Source organism: Hippocampus guttulatus, chromosome 6, assembly GCF_054856545.1.
Source record: "Hippocampus guttulatus isolate MCC_2025c chromosome 6, RoL_Hgut_1.0, whole genome shotgun sequence".
Lineage (NCBI taxonomy): Eukaryota > Metazoa > Chordata > Actinopteri > Syngnathiformes > Syngnathidae > Hippocampus > Hippocampus guttulatus.
The window spans coordinates 25663486-25681583 of record NC_141266.1 but is presented as its reverse complement, the minus strand read 5'-3'; the positions used below and the strand labels follow the sequence as shown (position 1 = coordinate 25681583).

The following is an 18098-nucleotide window of genomic DNA, read 5'->3' as shown; positions in this document are numbered from 1 at the left end:
CGCCCGAATTGGGCCAATTCCTCATCGCCTCGTCTGCTCGAGGCACCTCGCCTTGAATCGCAAGGTCGCTCCGGGCCGCGGCCGCCGTTCCAATTTGTCCGCGGGAGCGGCGACGTGGCCTCCCAGTGCGGCTGAAACGCCGGCATTGACGTTTAATTATCTGCCCGGACCCAGAAAAGCCGCGCGGAGGTTGCGGAACCGACGCAACGGAGCGGCCGCAAAAGCCCGCCGCGGCCGGGACGGTGTGCGGACGAGCGGCGATTGCGGGACACCGCCGGCTGGGAAATGTTTTCTTTCCCGGGAGGTGTTAGGGTTTGGATGTGACCCCAATAGCACGACAACAGGCAGGTATCGTTGAAGCCAACACTTAGTTGTTTGCGTTAGTTTATTGAAGAGTCTTCGCAAAGTCACTCAGGGGGAAGCGCGAGGAGTCCACAAGGAAGTGTCCACACAAGAAGCTGCAGGAGACGGCAACAGAGTCCACTGGCGTGGCGACGGCACGAACTTACACTGAGGAATGCTCTGTGAGTCAATTTGTACCGGTCCAAACGAGCAGATAGGCAACAGGTGGGTGGTGAGCCGACAAGTCTCAGGTGTGAGGTGCAGAGCACCCTGGCTGGGGAGGCTGCCTGGCTGGCCCCTCCCTAGCAGAAGGTGTCACCGGGCGAAAGAACGGCGTAGAAAGCATCGCATTGAGCGCGCGCGCCTCATTCAAGTCGACAAATATGGAAACACTCCCACGCGGCGCCAGACTTACAGCCACCCAAAAAGGGTCAACATAGCCCTAGCTAGATAGCGCATTTGTGGCTATCAAGAGCTGGATTAGGTCACTAAATGACGCCCTCCGACCTGGGTTTTCATAGAATACGGGCAAGGCCGAATTTGAGTTGCACGGTGACCAATTTTGTGTCTGTGTGGAAGGACACATTAGAGATCGGCTCCTTTTCGCCCGTCTCTGACATTTCACATCGTTATGCTAGCTAGCATTAAGTTATCAAGATGAAATGAAACGGTTTGGGGTTCAACTGTACAACACATGCGTCACTGCTCGAGAAAACCTCCAATAGAAATGACAAGGCAAGTTCATTGAAGGTCAAAAAGGTTTGTTCTTAACCCTTTAAATGTGTGTTGGACTTTTCATGGTCCCTCCACGTCAGCGACTTGTCATCATTTTGGAAGGAGCTCTGCCAAGGAAGCGCTTCAGTCTTGCAACAGAATATGCGTTGACAAGCACGGCTCAATCATCATCCAAAATGTTTTTCAAATCCCCCCCCCACACTGGCTCCCCCCTCAAGACCAGAGTGAATTGCAGCAATTTTCCCTTGGGAATAATTGCGAAATCTGGTGCCGCAGCTCCATCTGGACCGGCGTATGTACGAGTAAGTGAGCGGGCTCTGATAGGTGCCGCGTGGAAATTGATCATCTTCTATTCTCCTCTCACAAAAATAAACAGAATGTGCCGATTGATCCAGTCGTCATCTTGTCAGCCTTTGCAGCCCGCACAAAGGAGACGCCGTGTTTCTGGGGCCATTAGTCGGGACCACCTTGCCAGATGAGGCATCGATCGCCGGCCCCCTTTTGTTCAAAGTGTTGCCAATCATTTCCACGGAGCGAGGTGGGACGTTTCATGGATTCGTGAACACGCAGCCGGACGAGCACTCGTAGACAACTTTTGAAATCCTCCACCGGATTTGGATTTCGGGGCGGGCGATTATGAGCTCTGCTATATGAATTATTTTATTCTCTTACTTTACCAGAGTAAAAGGCTATTCCATCACGTGATTATTCGATGAAACCTGTCATTTTTCCAAAAAGGTTTCTTGAAAGGCTGAACGGCGCGCGCTGACCTTTGACGGGCAGCCCCCGTCCCCCCGTCGCTTCATCCACGCGTCCCGCGTGAGAGCGCAGCCGACGGCCGTCCACCGTCCCTCCGCGGGGAGCGCCCGCCCGCAGACCCGCCCCGGAGCGTCCGCTCGGCTCCGCCTGTGTACATTTTTTTGCGTCTGAAAGAGCAGCGAGTCAATGAATCTGGATAATGCGAAAGCCGGGCCGCATAACTCACGCTGATAGTCCTTACGTTGTGCCGAGAGGCAATAAATCTGTTCTGGGATGGGGGGGGGGGGGGGTATTGGAGGCATGAATTTGCAACAGCAGTCAGTCTGGCTTGTGCCCGCTCGCTTGATGCACATTTTATGGCCCAAACACACCTCCGCCTTGCAAACGGAGGAATAAAGGCAATGGGCCGCAACGCTATCTCGTCAATGATGTTCGACTAAGTGCAGGGCTCCAATGGCGCCGCTGTTTTTGTTCGACTGTGTGTCCTAATCCTCGGGGGGTGGGCAGGCTGCATGTTCGAGCCCCCGCCCATGTGACGACCGGGACCGAAGCCCCGGTGGCTCCCGAAGCCGCGTCATCAGCGGCTGAACCGGGTATCCGTGCGCAGCGCTTCGAGTGCCTCGTAGGTGGAACAGTGAAAGGCATCGTGCGAGAACATCAATTGCGCCTTTGGCCGCTCCATCGTGTTTCTTCGCTCTACCGCTCTATCAGTGGACGGATGATGGGGACAGTGGGAGGGATGACGCCAGTGCTGATGGCGAGGTAAATGAACCGGGACGCGTGGAGGCATGACGGCAGGATCGATGGAGCGGCGGACGAACTGGGACAGCGACGCGGGCGGCTTCATTGGTGGTGTCATGATGGCGATGGACGGATGGATGAAAGACAGCGATGAGGGGCGGATGGATGGATGAACGATAGCTACGTTGGCTTCAACAATTGTGTCATGAATTGCACAAATGGATGAGACGCGGTCCACCCGCGGAATCGCAAAAGTAAAGCGAGAGATAACGCGGCACCCCCCCCCCCCCCCCCAAACTGCACACGTGACGATAGCATTGACGCGGTGTGAAAAAGGACGACTGAGCTGTTGCCGTCGTGTTATTGGAGCCTTTCTGCCCCCTGGTGGCCACGTGCACACACCCGCTGCAGGAGCAGCACTGTGGCCATTGAGTGCAAGCATGAAAACGGGACGCAAAACCGTTTCAAAATGTACATTCCATTTGCAGCTCAGGATTGCTTTTTAATTTATTTATTATTATTATTTTTTTAACACGGCACAACATTGCCGCTTTATTTTCGGGTGCCAGATTGGATTCCTCTCGACGGTCTCAAAGAGTGGAGAGAATTGGGTATGTTAAGGAAAGAAGTGCAGAGGATTTGGAGTCGAATGTCCGCCCCCCCGCCCCCCCTTCCCCCAAAAAAGAAATCACCTGAAACAACAAGCGACGACGACAACAAGCAGCAAACAGCAGTGACGCCCCTCCATCTCCCCCCACTGTGACGCGCACCTACGGATGAGTGGACTTCCCCACGACTCTTCCCCCTCTCTCCCTCCCCCCCTCCCGTCTCTCTCTCTCGCTCGCTCGCTCGCTCGACCTCCCCTTTGCACGCGCAGCAACCACGCTCGCCGGTCCACCTGCAGCCAGCCTCGCGGATGCGTATTGAGCGTCCGCGCGAGCGCACCAAACCGGAGAGTAGGAAGCGTGCGTGGTGTGTGTGTGCGTGTGCGCGTGCGTGTGTGTGCGTGTGCGCGCGCGCGCGCTCTTCCTCATCCACCTGCGCGTCGCGGAACAGCCGTTTAGACCTCGAGGAGCGCTGGAGCCGGCTGGAGCTGGCTGGAGCAAATTCGCTCATCCGCGTACGCGGCCGTTCGTGCGAGCGTGCGCGCGTCCAAGTTCCGCAAGGGGCGCGAGAGCGCGCGCAAAGCCAGCAGGTCACAATTGCCCAATTGGACGCAGGTGCAGTGAGCCGCTTGGTGGAGCCGAGTGGGGATTTTGTTTTTCTTTTCTGCCCTCTCCCCGATTCGAAGCGCGTTTTGGACAGGGGCAAAAAGGTGAAAGGAAAATGCATCCGTGCGCCGCAACGGCGAGTACGAGAGGAGGCTTTCGGTCCTGATGCGCGATTCCTAAGTGCTCTTTTTGGCTTCTGTTTTTCCTTTTTTCCACACTCGAAAGGGAAAAAGTGGATCGGGTGACTTTACAAGCATGCGGCGCACTTGGCGGTTTGGGACTACTTCGGAATACTGGACGCGGATGCTTGCGTGTCTCATATGGATTCGACACTCGTGCGGGATGCCTCACGTCATCCGAATAGGTGAGTCGGACTTTTCTTCAAGCTATCGGTCAAGATTATTCTGTCGCCGGACGCGGACTCGGAAGCAACAGGATGTCGTGGTATCACTTCACAAGTGGGGCAATGTGCGGGTGGCGAGGAAGTTAACCCCCCCCCCCTGACCCCCCCCCCCCCCCCATCACAAGAGTTCGGGTGTGGGAATCGAACGCGCAGCTGGCCAACTCCAAACATCCGCGAGCGAGTCATTTTGCGCGTGCCGGCGATCGCTCAACGACGCACCGCAAAGTGAGCATCGGCGCGGATCAATGCGCGTTGTTTTCCGCGTCCCTCCGGTGCCAAAATGGTGGTCGACGTCGTTTTGGGACCGGGGCCATTTTTGGACAAGTGACAAATGGCCTTTACATAGTGAGAGCGGAAGCATGAAAATGGCTCTTTTTTTTTTTTTGTGTGTCCCCGCTGGCACAATGCGCATCGGCATCCTGTGCACACGCAGAAGATGCATGCGCCAATGGCAACAGTCGACTCAAAGTCCTACTGAAAGTATTCCAATCCTATCCCAAATATGTCACGTTTGTGATTTGATCCTCAGTTGAATCATCAATTGAGAAATTGAAAAAAAAAAAAAAAAAAAAGGTCCCTTAGGAGGTAGTCACCAATGTGTCAATGAATATCCCATTTTGATTTGGGTTTTGCAAAATCTCATTGAAAAAGTTGAGTTGTAACAGGCCGAACGGCTCATTTCCGTACGTACTGCGTGCATCATTGATCAGATGGAAATTGTCCTGCATGAAAACAAAAGAAGAAAAAAGCACGGTGCGCATCATGTCGCAAATGCACGGGAGGTGATCGAATTTCAGGATGATTCTATTTTTTCTGAGAGCGGTGGTGGCAAAAAGCTGGAAAATGACTTGACGGACGAGTTGTATTTTTTCCAAAAAACAAAAGATCAATGTCAAGGTGCTGAGACAAATGTACCTTGAAGTGTCACACTCGCACAATTGCTTTTTATAGACCGTCGTCATCGCATCAGTGCAGACGGTGTGCGCGCGTGTGAACGAGAAGGTCGCGCAGCGCGTTCAATGTCAAATTCAAGTGAGGAGAATAAAACCCAAAAGAAAACAAAATGGCTCCACGGTGCGCAGCTTGGTCAGCTGGTGCGTTTCTAAAAGCCTCCAGTCACAACGGCGGGTGGACTCAAAAGTCATCGATGGTTCTGATTGCGGTTGATGAATTGATTCCGATATTTTGGCGACCTGGCGTGAAAGCGCCGCATGACGAGAAAGCGCGTTGACATGACAAAGCCATTCCAAGTGACTCGCACAGTAGAGGGCGCTCTTTTTTTAGCCGGCAAATGTGGTGGTGCGCCCGCCGGCCCCCCACCGCCCACAACCGCCAACGTGCCATCTGGGTAACGGTGGGCGTCCAAGGTGGAGTTGTCGCCATCGATTCGTCCGCTTCTGACACTACATTGATGGAAGTGGAGGCCAGATGGCGCTTTGGTCTCGTTCTGCCGATTCCATTTTCCAGAGAGGAGAGTGAAAAGCGCGCTCACTCTGTTTATCCTCTTCGCATGCTGTGCTTTTTGTTTTGTGTTGGGTTGTTTTTGTGTGTCCCTCCGCTCACCCCCAAAATATGAGGCCCATTAAAGTAGCAGTGGGGGCGGGGGGGGGGGGTTCATTTGCAGTCATTCATTCGCAACTTGTTTGACGAGCCCCGCTCGTGACGCGTCACGGCCCTTTTTCTTTTCTTCTTTTTTTTTCTTTCCTCCCCACCGATGAAAGTCGTTCATCACTTTATTGTCTGGTCGGCTTGCCACTCAGGCGCAGGATTTATCGAAGGATCAATTTGCTTTATCTGCGTCGTACTGTAAAGCGCTTCATCAGTGTCGCTTGTTCGCCGCGGAGTTGACTTCATTTCCTCGCCTGGTCTCGGCAAAGGTTTTTTTCATCGCTTTTGCGAGGCCTCATATGAGCGTGCGTGTTCGTGGCACGACCCGGGCCGGCTTGGCACCGCAGGTCAACGTGCAAATTCATGCCAACATCTTCTTCCCACGTTACAACGTTTGCTTGACTTCCGGGCAAATGAAAATGAAAATGAAGACTGGTCCAAAAAAATGTCATCACTTTGGAAACCCAAGTCAACTTTCTGGATTCCAGATCTTCTCCTGTTTTTTCTCTGGCACGTGGGCTTTTCGGAATAACAATAATATGACATGTAATGTTGATGAATTAAGGCTTAGGTGCAAGTAAATGTTTGTTTTTTTTTTGACTAACATAGCTATGTGCTATATATATATATATATGTATTAATCAGCATTAAAAATATGTTAAGGGACACATAAAACCATCTGATTAAAATTTGTGATGAACCATCATCTAGTAACTATATACACACACACACACACTATATCTAACCTAACGCACCAAATGTCTGCTGAGTGGTGAAAAGATTAATGCTGATTGATCAATTGAAGTGGAGAAAACTCAAAGTATTGAGCATTAAATGTGAGCGGAGGCCCAGAAGGGACGGGGCCTTTTGCGTCGGCACTCCCCCTCTTTGGAATGACCTGCCAGTGAAATTTCGGCCAGCCCGCTCGCTGCCCATCTTTCAAGCTCGTCTCCAAACCGATTTGTATTCTGTGGCTTTTGACTCGGCATGACTCCGTTTGACCGTTTTTGCGCTTTCGACTCTTTTTATGAATTCATTGTTTTATTGTTGCATACTGTATATGACGGTTGCTCCATGTGGAGCACTTTCTATACAGCGGTGGTAGCTTTAAAGTGCTCGAGAAATACACTTGAGGTGAGTTGAAAAAACAAGCAAACAAAAAAAGCAAGCGGGCGTTGATTTCATGACGCCGTATGCGCTTATGAAACCGGGCCGGTACCGGTCGACTTGGGCACCGGGTGGGCCACGGGCCATCGGACCGCTGTGAATGTTGAACCCCAATGTATGCATTGTGAAAGCGTCACGTGGAGAGCTGACTTTTAACGATACAACTTGAAAGCTTTTGAATCGGAAAGCTACAAAAGCTCTCACGGAGGTCTCATTTTCTGCTTCCATTTGAAAGGAGCGGACACACGCGAAGCCGCGCCGTGTTTGTTGACAGAGTCGGCGGCGCGGGGCTCGAGTGTGAGGCGGTGAAAATTCCGCCTCCCTTACCTCGAATGTTCCACGCGGGGAAAATCAAATTCCAAAGACGGCCGCGTGCGCTCTTTGCTCGGCTACGCTTGGTTCATTCGGGCCGCGGCTCGAACGCACTCCTCTCCTCCGCTCGAGCGGAACACACACGAGGGGAGCTTTTCAGGAAGGTAACGAAAGCCATTACTCCTCGCCCACGTCGCTCCCTAAAACAAACGAGCGGTCTCGCGGGGGTACTTGCAGGCCGATCCAATCCCGTTTTTTGTCGATTCATTACCATGAGAAACGACAGATTGATTTTCAAGATGGTGGATTTGCGTCTCCTGTCATCATCTGCTCTCCGGCGCAAAATAAGACGCTCCAAACAGGCTTTACATCGGAAGAAGTTGTTGTTTTTTTTCCCTCCCCTTCTTGAATTAATCCGAGCCACGACGCCCAAGTTTCCGATCGCTGAAGCTAACGAGATTTAAGTGAAAGCGCAGGTGCTTAAGCGGCTTGCTCACGCACGCATAATGATGATTAGCCAATAATCCGAGCCACTGGGGGCTAATGGAGAGGATCTAAACCGCCGCTAAAATAATCCCGGGACGCAGCGGGGCCCGATCCGGCCCCCAGCTAGCGTAGCCTAGCCGCTAGCCGGCACACCAGATGGTGTTTTCGTTTCGTGGCGCAAAGCGGCCGGCGAAACGGCTGCTGACAGCATATGCCTCGTGAAATGCCGCGCCGTGACGATTGGCGACGGTACTGCTTTGACGACGCTTTTCCAAGAGGTGTGACGGAAGGCTGAGGCGTTAGCTTTCCATCGGCGTTCGGGAGAGAAAAACGTTTTGCCAATCATCCAACGCTTCAATCCAAATGAAAGCGAGTCAATCCGTTTACAGGAGGCCTGCCCCGCGTCACGTATTGCCGTTTTTTTCTTTCCATTTTCAGCAATTTTGCCGTTTGTCAACAAGCAAAGAATGAGTGCATCCAGTCGAAGACAAAATATTGCTTCAAGCCTCAACTAGCTGTCACCACAGTGAGCCCCCCCCCCCCCCCCTTTTTCTCCTTGACGACGGCGCACCTGAAGAACGGGATTGCGGTCGGCCGCAAAGCCTTTCTTCTGCAAGGTGGACTGAAATGATAGCTGCCACCCCACCTCCGCGTGCGCTCTTCTCTTCAGCTATGCTAGTTTGCTGAGGTTTCTCCCCCGCAACCGTTCCGTGCTCTCGTTAGAGGAGCTCGGTCTGTGCCGTTGCCGATGTTTTCCTTTTGATTTGCGAAAACGGGGCTCGGTAAAAGGCTCGCCGGCGGACCCCCGTTCCGTATCCCTCGCTTTTCGATGTCTCTCGGTCCGTTTTGTCGCGCCGCGCGCCGACGACGAGAAAGCCGTTCTAATCTTGCGCTTATGACACTGCAGGTGCGTGGAAAACCAACAGAGCAACTATTTTGACGTTGCAAACAAGAACGTGACCGGGATGAAGCCCAGCAACTCGCATCGAGCCTGTTAATTAGCTGCAACCTTTTGATCCCAATTTGAAAACCCGCCACGTCGTGCAGCGCCGCCGCCTTTTGTGCGCCGCCTCCGAGCCCAGATAAAAGCCGGCTTCATTTGCGCGCAACAACACTCCGAGATTCACGGCGGCAGCAGCCTGGGGTCCGATTTCGCCTCCCTCCCTCCCTCCTCCGCGTTGGCGCCGTCCTTACCTATTTGCAGATGTTGCGCGTAACGTAACCTGCGACGTGTCGGCGCGAGGCAGTCGCAATTTGACGGCGACGGTATCGCCCAGTAAGTACGTCCCATTTGGCTCTGGGCTGAGGACAAGAGAACAAAAGCCGCCTCTTTTTCCACGGCGCCCTTTGACTCGAGCCTTCGTTGTCGGGGGTGCGCCACAAACGTCAGCTTGCGCGAATCCCTTGAAATGGCATGTCCGCGGGGAGCCGCGTACGTTCGGCAGCTAAGCGGGGGGCCGGCGCTGCTTGGCGGCGTGCGTGCCTGACGAGGGGGACGTATAAGAGGAGCTGGCGTCGGATCCCCGCGGGCTCGAGCCGGAGCGGGAGCTACTCATCAACTGCGAGCGAGTCGGCCGGAGAAGACGAGCCTCATCGGGCCCCCCAAAAAGTCCCAGACCGCAAACGGCACAGAGGGCAAGCGCGAGCCTTTCCTCCACGTTCCCGCCTCCGGGGCTCCTTTAGTTCATCCCCGGCGCTAGCAGAGGCGCCTCCGGTCTCTCTTCGACCGACGGGGCGCCGCGGAGGTGCGAAGTCACTGCCAGTTCAGAGCCGGAACCTTCCGCTCAATCCCAATTTCGGCTCAGGACGGCCTTGCGGGGGTCCGTATCGGGGGGCTGGTTGGCTCCCGGCGCTTCACCGTGCGGTGTTCCTCGCCGACCGCGTGCACGCTTCAAAGGTCAGCCGCGGGGCTTTGAAAGAGCAAACCCTGCACTGGGTCCAAAAGGGGACTTATTCGCAGGGATGGGCGACTACCGACGTGGGGTATCGGGCTTATTTTCAAGGTACTTGTGACCATAGCAGCCAGGGAGCAAAAAATAAAATGAAATCTGACGTTGAGCCAGGCACCATCCTGTGGCACCTTGACACCTTGACACATCATCATCGTCTGAGCTCGGCTTTCAAATGCCAACTTCCCGTCCCGACCGCCAACGTGTGAAATGCTCGTCAAAGACGCAATGGCGGCCGGCGTCCAGGTGCGCTTTTGACCTTTGACTGGGCCCCTTTGAAGCCCCGAAGCTTTGCGTGACGCCCGCTCATCCGTCAAAGCAAAAGGGGCTGACAATGCGGCTGATTGCCGCCCATTAAGAGAATTTGCATGCGGCCCGATCGTCCGCAATCAGCGACTATTATCTCCGCCGATGAAAAGGATCAATGGAAGCGATAATTGGAGGCAAACGTAATGAGACATCTGCGATACGTTAAGCGGGCCCGTAATGCTCGGCGCTAATGCAAACAACGTACGTGTCACTCGGGCGCCCCGGCAATCAAGGCTCTTTCAAGCGTTGCGTGTCGTTTGCCGCAGCTCGCTCATCGCCCGTGACCAACGTTGGGTCCGTCGCCACGCGCGACGGCAACCGTTTCCTCCGCCGTTTTGCTTGAAACGGGCCGACTTGTTGATTGACGTCACCGAATAAAGCACCGGGTTGCGAATAGTGCTTGCTGACAAATGATGAACATGCGCTCCTATCCAATAACATGGGCAGAGAATTCCCAATCCGAATCCGAATCGTCCTTGTTGGCCAAGTCCGAAGAACACGCAAGGAATTTGTCTCCGGTCGTACGGGCTACACGAGCATCATCATAAACGAGGACATGACAAATAAGTACGGAAAGACATGCCGTCATGTTTTTGGAAGCGATTCCGACCCGCGAACGGACCATTTTCACAAATAGTTTTGCTCTCCTGCTAAAAGTGATTGAAGGTGCCTCGTTCGTGTGACTGCGCCGGCGGGAAGGTCTGCTGCTTTGTAGGTCGCCGGGCCCAAGTGGCAGAACAGTGGGGGTGCAATCAGTGTTTGCCGAGGGCACCTCGGACACGTCATAAACTCGCCGTTGCGTGACAGTCTTCGTCGGAGAGGAAACGCATGACGCGATGCTGACGGCATGTGTGGATTTGCCGCAAGGGGGAGCCTCTCCGGTCACCATCGTCGCGCAGCGCGGGGGGGCGACGGCCGGGCTGGCGGGAGGTCACCATGGAAACAATTTCGGGAGCACTTGAAAACAACTAGCGCTGTACATGCGGCGCTGTACAGGAGCGCAAAAAACAACAAACGAGAAGACAAATGAATAACGACGACGGGAGAAAGCGCCAAAAGAGTCCGACTCCAAATCAAGTCTCGTGCCGAGTCAAAAACCAAAGAATAAAAATGCATTTTCGGGACGTTGGTTCCGAAGAGAGGGAGCGGCGACGCAAAGGTCCGCGTCCCCTCTTGCTTGGTTCTCGATGTCCGCAGACCCCTGGCGCAGGGCAGAGGTAAGGTGGGGCCGGGCCAAATCATCGGATCTTCAAAAGAACTCCAAAACGTACAGTGGAGGAGTTACGCTGCGCGTGCTCCGTCTCTTGCGGCATTTTGGAGCGACTGGAGTCACTCGACGGAGGACGGGCCGATTCCAAACTCAAGCAACGTCCGAGATGCGAGGAAGACGCCGATGATGGCTGTTTCCAACTGCTCATGAGAGGAAGGAGAGCCTTGACTTGAGCCGGCTGCCTCCCATGAAAGGACAACGGCACCAATTTGCTCAAAAGCAGCGCTTGGCCAACGTTGGCCACCTCCAAAAGGACTCTGCTCGCCACGTGATTGCGTTCATGGAGCGACTGACGCCAGGGGGAGCCCACCCACTAGCTGCGGCGCGCATTCCACACTTTGGCAAACGATGATCCGAAGGATCGGTCTGCGCCGTAGCCTGCTGGCAATGGACGGCGGGCCCAAGTCTGGGCACCCCGAGTTTGAGCTGCAAAGGGGCCGCAATATCCGATCCCAAGTTATCTTACATTGCTCTTGCCATTCATGAGCTCTTTCGTCTTTCAAATCCAAAGGCATTTTCCGGTCTCTGTTCCACCCAAGTCCAATTTATTTTCGCTAGCCTCTATTGTCCCAGCCACAATGAGTGAGCTTCATTTGTCTCAGTAACTAGCGGAACGCCAAGAACTTCATCTCAAGCTATTTTTAGGCCGCCGTGACAAATGGAGGCGAGTTGATTCCAATGACGTCCGCCCTCTGCGGTCATCTCACTTTACTTACGAGTCTATCGAGAGGCTTCGCAGTTTGATTCCTCCTGCCGGCGTTCTTACTCGGCCCCGTTGTCGGCCTGACCTTTCCGCGACGGTCGCCCTTCTGTCTTGCCGACGGAGCCGAATGACAAGACGTCCGTCTTCATTTACGAGCCGAACCCGGTGAGGTCTCGCGGCTCCCGGCGGCGGCTTCCTCTAGCCGTCCTTGCCGTGCCTCCGCATCGACCCTTCCCCCCTCGCGCCTCATCGGATCGCGCCCAGCGGCGAGCCGACTCGTGCCCGGCAGTCTTTCCCCAGTCATCTATGCAACTTGATTTGAGAGTGCGGCGCAGGCAAATGGGCCGCTGATTGGCTCGTCCTCCCGCGAGGCGGTGAAGGGCGCCAGTGGTTGATGAGCTGCGCGACCCCCGATGGATCGGAGTGGCGCTTTGGCTCATCAGACCCCCATTCAGGCTGCATGGCTTTGGGAGGGGGATCCCGGCGATCGCGCCTCATGCTGCCGCCGGCGTGCCGGACGCTCGGTGGCAGCAATTGTTGAATTGCTTTGACATTCGGCTGAAGGTCACCGCGGCTTAACGGGCGACTGGCCCGAGGTGGTTTTTGCCTGGTTCCAGTTTACCGGGACTTTTCGTTGTCAGGTTGTTGATCGACCGCCGCTCGTCTTTTCCTCGTCTGCGAAGATGTGAGAATATTTTTCAAAGTCCTCCGAGCGTGCCTCTGTCAAAAGTCTCCCATCAGCCAGCCAATACGGGAAAAGAAAGCAAAGTCTACCAGCCCATCAAATACAGAAATACATTCCAATAAAAGAAACCACAACACCGACAAAAAGGGGCACAGGACAACATCTGCAGTATGAGACTGCCCCCTGTTTCATCCACCAAAATAGGACTCCCAACAAAATTCCAATTGCAAAACTTTTTCCACCCCCTAACCCGGCAATATAGTTGCTCAAAGATGCGATTCCCATTCGAGTGTCGTCACTCATTCCTGCGCCCGAGCACAAGCGCTCAACAGTGAACGGTAAGGGTCGATTGTCATCATTAATTGCTCTCCTGGAACGGATTGTGACCTCGCAAAGTAACTGCAGCCACTTCACTGAATCGTCGTTACTGTCAAAAAGCAAGACATTAAAACAAGCCGGTCACGCCATGGCGTGGCCGCGTCCGACCGCCCGTCACTCAACCAAATTGTCCCAAAAGGTCTGGAAGGCATTTCATTTCTTCGAAGCCATTCCACAGCAGCTCCTCGCTTCAAACGCAGCCTGGCGGCACCTTAGCGTTTTGTACACTCACTTGCTTCCTGCTTGTGTGCAATTAAATTCAACGCCCTTGTTTTTTTTTTTTTTTTTGCTTTTATCTCCACTTCTAAGAGAACGCAACGACAGCTGCGGCCGGCCGCGGGCTTCCTCGCGTGTACTTTTTAACTCGCTAAACAGTCGCCGTTGTCGAGGCGTCTATCAAATCACTCTCCGGTGTTGTTTTCTTTCCGTCCGCCGCGCTGAAATGTGATCTAGGATGCGGCTGTTGTTGTGTGTGTGTTCCAGGACATGGCTTTACTCATCGCTCCGATTCCCATTTACCAAACTGAAGCCTATACCACTGCCCCCCGCCCCCTCCCCTACACCTTTTTTTTTCTGGTCCTAGTGCTCCTGAAGGGAAATGGATTTCGGCGTCGGCCCCACGCTGCAAGGGCGGTGGCTTTATTTATTTGACGTTGCGCCCGAGGAGTATCGCAAACAAAATCCGCCATCGTCGACACAAAGTTCAGCCTTTGTGTGGGATGAGTTCAGTCAAGAGAGACCCTGAAGACAAGAAATCTTCTCCGGGAAGGATCCTTTCACCGAAGGGAAAAAAAAATACTAAAAAGAAAAGAAAAAAAAGAAAGACACTTTGCCGCTTTAGCTTGGAGAGATAACGACGCTCCACTTAGTGATGCAAACATCTTGGGGAGTCACATTCTCCATTTGATGTTTGTCACCCCGTTCTCTCATCAACGTCTTTGTTTTGCACGCGGCACATGACGAGCGCCTCCTAATTGGCACCCGAAGATGTCACGACGGCACATTTTTTGAAGTTCGGGCTCCACTGATGATTTTAGCATGAATCTTGCGACGGCGAAGTGCTTTTCACTCTGGCTGAGCAAACTGCAGCGTCTCTTATTTTGGCCCGAGGTTCATTATGAGGATTAGGCTTGGGGAAAAGCAGGGGGGGGGGGGGGGGCAGAATAAAATAAACGAAAGAAACATGAGTGTGTCAAGGCAACGGATTTCATTAAAAGTGATCCCGCAGGCAGAGAAAATGCATCGTCGTGGCTGAGCTGATTACTAATTAGGCAAGTGAAGCACGTTCCGAGGGTCAGCATTTCTATCAGTGGCCAATAATCGACATTTGGAAATGGATGCAACTGTTGATTAGGAATGAATTAACCGGGGCCCCCCTGCCTATAAAAAACAAACAAAAAAAAAGACAATCATAAAGAAGGATTTTGTAGTTTTGGAGTGAAAACGTCATATTTTTGCGGAAAAGGCATCATTTTGGTTTGGTTGGGGAGTTTGAAAGTCTAATTTGGTAGGAGAAAAGCTGTATGTGCGAAGTCCTATTTGAAGAGAAACGTTTTTTTTTGTGGCGGGGGTGGGGGGGGTCATTCTACTTTGCTGGGGCAAAAAGTGACATTTGGACATCTCTTTTGGATTGATTTGAGGGGTCGAATACTATTTTGAGGGTCATAAGTCCTTTGGTTGACTGCTCAGCACGTCTGCCTCACAGTGCAGAGGTGGCGGGCTCGAATCCGGCCCCGGCCTTCCTGTGCGGAGTTGGCGTGTTCTCCCCGTGCCAGCGTGGCTTTCCTGCCACATTCCAAAAACATGCACCTTCGCTTCATGGAACACTCGAAATCGGTGTGATGATGAGTGCGAATGGTTGTTTGTCTCCGATCGTGCGCCCTGCGATCGGCTGCCTAAAGACGGCCGAGCTAAACCCCGACATGTGATCTGGATCCACCGTACGCGAGGCCGGTCTCGGCTCCTTTGTACGGCAGTATTATGAGAGGATAAAGTCTATTTGTGTCCGTGACTGCTGTTACATTGTCTGCTAACAAAACTTGCGCCACTCCAAGTGTTGAGACGGGGCCTTTCTAAAAGGGATATGATACTTAAGACGATTGGGTAGCCCCAACCTATTATTTGTTAGCACGAAGCTGGCAGATTTTAGTGCGATCAAGAGCTTGAAGGATTGTTCACCATCTGTCAAGTGAGTTGACGCCACTGCCGCCGCCATACAGCGCCGGCGTCTTGGTCGCCAACGCCGCCTGTCAAAGATCGCATTTTAGACGAGTGAAAGGGATCTCAGTTATCAATTGCTTATTGATGTCGGAGCCTCAACGCCGCTGCGGTGACTGTTGCCATCCCAGCCTTGCGAAAGGTCAGCAAGGGTACGCTGCGCTTCTCTCCGCAGTGCAGCAAAACAAACTGCGTGGCGAGCCGCGGGGGGGGGGAACGCCGGCGTTTCGCCGCCTGAGCGTTTTGATTAAGTCGGCCACACGCGCTGGAGATATAGTGCCACGGCGCTGACGTCGGGTCAGAGGAAAATACGGAGGCCATTTGTTTTCCGCGGTGACCCGTCTGGTCGTTTTGGTAGATGGGGCTGGCGGCTGCAGGTTATTAAGTCCGGTGGCGGCGTTTTTGTTTTCTGTCACCTTCCTACATGCGCCGCTGCGCTCGAAACAGTGTCAGCGTACGAAACCCGGGTTCAAAGAATCACTTTCCTTGACCCATTGGAAACAAGGAGTAACTGTATTTCACACAATTCTCGGATGCTTTTTTCACACCCTACCGCTTAGCAAAATGGCAGCACCGTCGCAACCGACAAGGACCCGTGCCAAGGTTTGGAAAGTGTTGTCGACAAAGGACGTCAAGTGTAGGCGCATGATAGAAACATGGCTTGAGTATACTCGAGCGGCCGATTCGCATCAGGAAAAGTTGGATGCCAAAAAACCAGCGCCATCATCACCATCAGCAGTAATTTTCCGACATTTTTAACAGTTATTTATGAAACGAACCCCCCCCCCCCCCGCCCCCCTCATCAAATACAATGTATGGTAAAAATCACCAGGGGTTTTGGTAAAACAGGACCACTACTTGGTAGGGATACAAATAGCAGAGGATTCCCTTACTTCATATCATCTTGGAGAAAGTGTCTCATACAATAAATCACAGACAAATTTCGAAGAAAAACAAAAAGCACGCGGTACGAGCGGTCACCGACTCATGGTTGGAAAGGTGAGACATCAACATGCCAAAATGAATGATACCGTGTCAGAGTTGAAGAAGATTACTTGGGGAGTACCGCAAGGATCCGTGATCAGTCCGAAACAATTGATAGATTATAGTCATGAAATTGGCAACGTTGTAGATGCTTTCAAACACGTAATTTTTGCAGATCAACACTTGTTTTGTTCTGATAAAAACCCAAAGTACTGATGTGGGGCTTGTAGCCCGGTGCAATTTGGTTGCCAACTCAAACAGCAGCCCCAGCGATCATCGAAATACACCTGGAAGAGAAACTCTACCCAGATCGGGGGTTTGCCCTGACGGCATCTTTCTTCATTTATGTTTCCGCTCGATTCGGACTCGTGGTTGCACTGCAAGTAGAAGCGCATGTTGACCGTGAAGCGACACGCGGCATTATCGCTGCCCTGTTTTCGTGAAAGCTTGCTGCCTCACTGCATTAAGTTATTATAGTCATTTTTGTTCGCTTGAAATGTTCTTGAACACCCCCCCCCCCCCCGCCCCAAATCCGACAACTTAAAGCCCCCGTTTGCGGCTGAGCAAAGACACGCCGCCACCGACAGCGATGCGGTACATCCACTCATACGCGAGCTGACGATTGTCAGGCTCTCCGACTGCGTTAATTAACAATGAAAATTGTACTCGGTGAAGCGAAGACCTCCGCCAAGGCTGAATCATGTCAAGATAGTGTTGGATGCCTCCCTCCTACAGCTTCTTCATTCGAAGTCACTCCTCGCTAATGAGACAAAGTAAACAGTGGACATATTTGAGCCGCATCCCCGTAATGGAGCAATCACCCATCGGGGTTGGGCGGAAGGACGGCACGCTGCTCCCTGCATACCAAACCTCAGATTGAACCGAATCAAAAAGAATCCCAAAACAAGGCATCAAATTTTAAACACCGGCATCCATCGGGCTCCAAAGTTTGTTTGAGCATTTCAATGCCAACTCCCCTCAAAGTCGAGTGCAAGGGAAAGGAGGCACAGAAAGCCTCTCGGTGAGGCGCGGGGTCATCAGATCAGCTTTCCGCTGCCATGCAATGGATTCAACAAGTCTGCAGAACTCTACTGGACTGACCAAAAAAAAATATATATATATATATCCTGGCAAAGAAAAAGAAGATACCAGTCCTCTGGGCCTCGTAGGCTATCAGGTTGTTGCTCACAAAAACTGCAGCACTGTCAACGCACAACACACCTTGAAGGGAAAATGCCACCAAAAGTCAGGGCTTCAAACTGTAGCCAGTAGCCAACGGAGCGCTTCGGCATACTGATGAGCCTTCGAACCTTGGAATTTTGTGGTGAAAATAAAATTGAAAAAATAAAAGGAGCACCGCCGCCATCAGGGAGCGGTGTTTTATGTTGTGTATGTTCAATTCAAATTCAATTCAATTCTAATTACATGTACATACACCCCCCCCCCCCCCGTTTGGCCTCAAAGCTTAATCAGAAAAGTCAAAGATGCCAGTCATGCGTCCTACACTGTTACCACGGCAACCTAGGGACACTCAGTCTTTCCCTACCTGACATCTCAGATCACGAATGGGAAAAACTGTGTGCGTGTGTCGAGCGCAGCCGGCTCCGGTGACAGCCACACTGGCGTGTTGTTTGTCTGTTTAAATGTGTATTCAGCAGCGAAACTAGCGAAGGCAGCAGCGGCGGATTGTTTCTATCCGTGAATTACACGCGTATTCAAGCTCGTGCGGCGCACCGCGGGCACGGTCACGTTGCCGCTAAAGGCTACTCCGAAACTGTCGGCCTTCGAATGAGACAGACCTAACGATTTAGCACAGCGGTAGTGCTAACACATACAGCA

General features: G+C 52.8%; 1 protein-coding gene across 3 annotated transcripts in view; it reads left to right on the top strand.

Moving 5' to 3' along the window:
- Positions 1 to 3453: 3453 nt before the first annotated feature.
- LOC147204425 (glutamate receptor ionotropic, kainate 3-like) overlaps positions 3454 to 18098 on the top strand; it is a 66539-nt gene continuing 51894 nt past the window's right edge. For 2 of the 3 annotated variants that reach the window (XM_086113019.1, XM_086113018.1), the window contains exons 1-2: positions 3454 to 3892; positions 4014 to 4152. In XM_086113019.1, the coding sequence (XP_085969145.1) occupies positions 3494 to 3892; positions 4014 to 4152 (538 nt within the window). In that variant the 5' untranslated portion in view covers positions 3454 to 3493. Of the gene's footprint in view, positions 4153 to 18098 lie in introns of all 3 variants that reach the window. The other variant, XM_086113020.1, reaches the window with a different exon arrangement.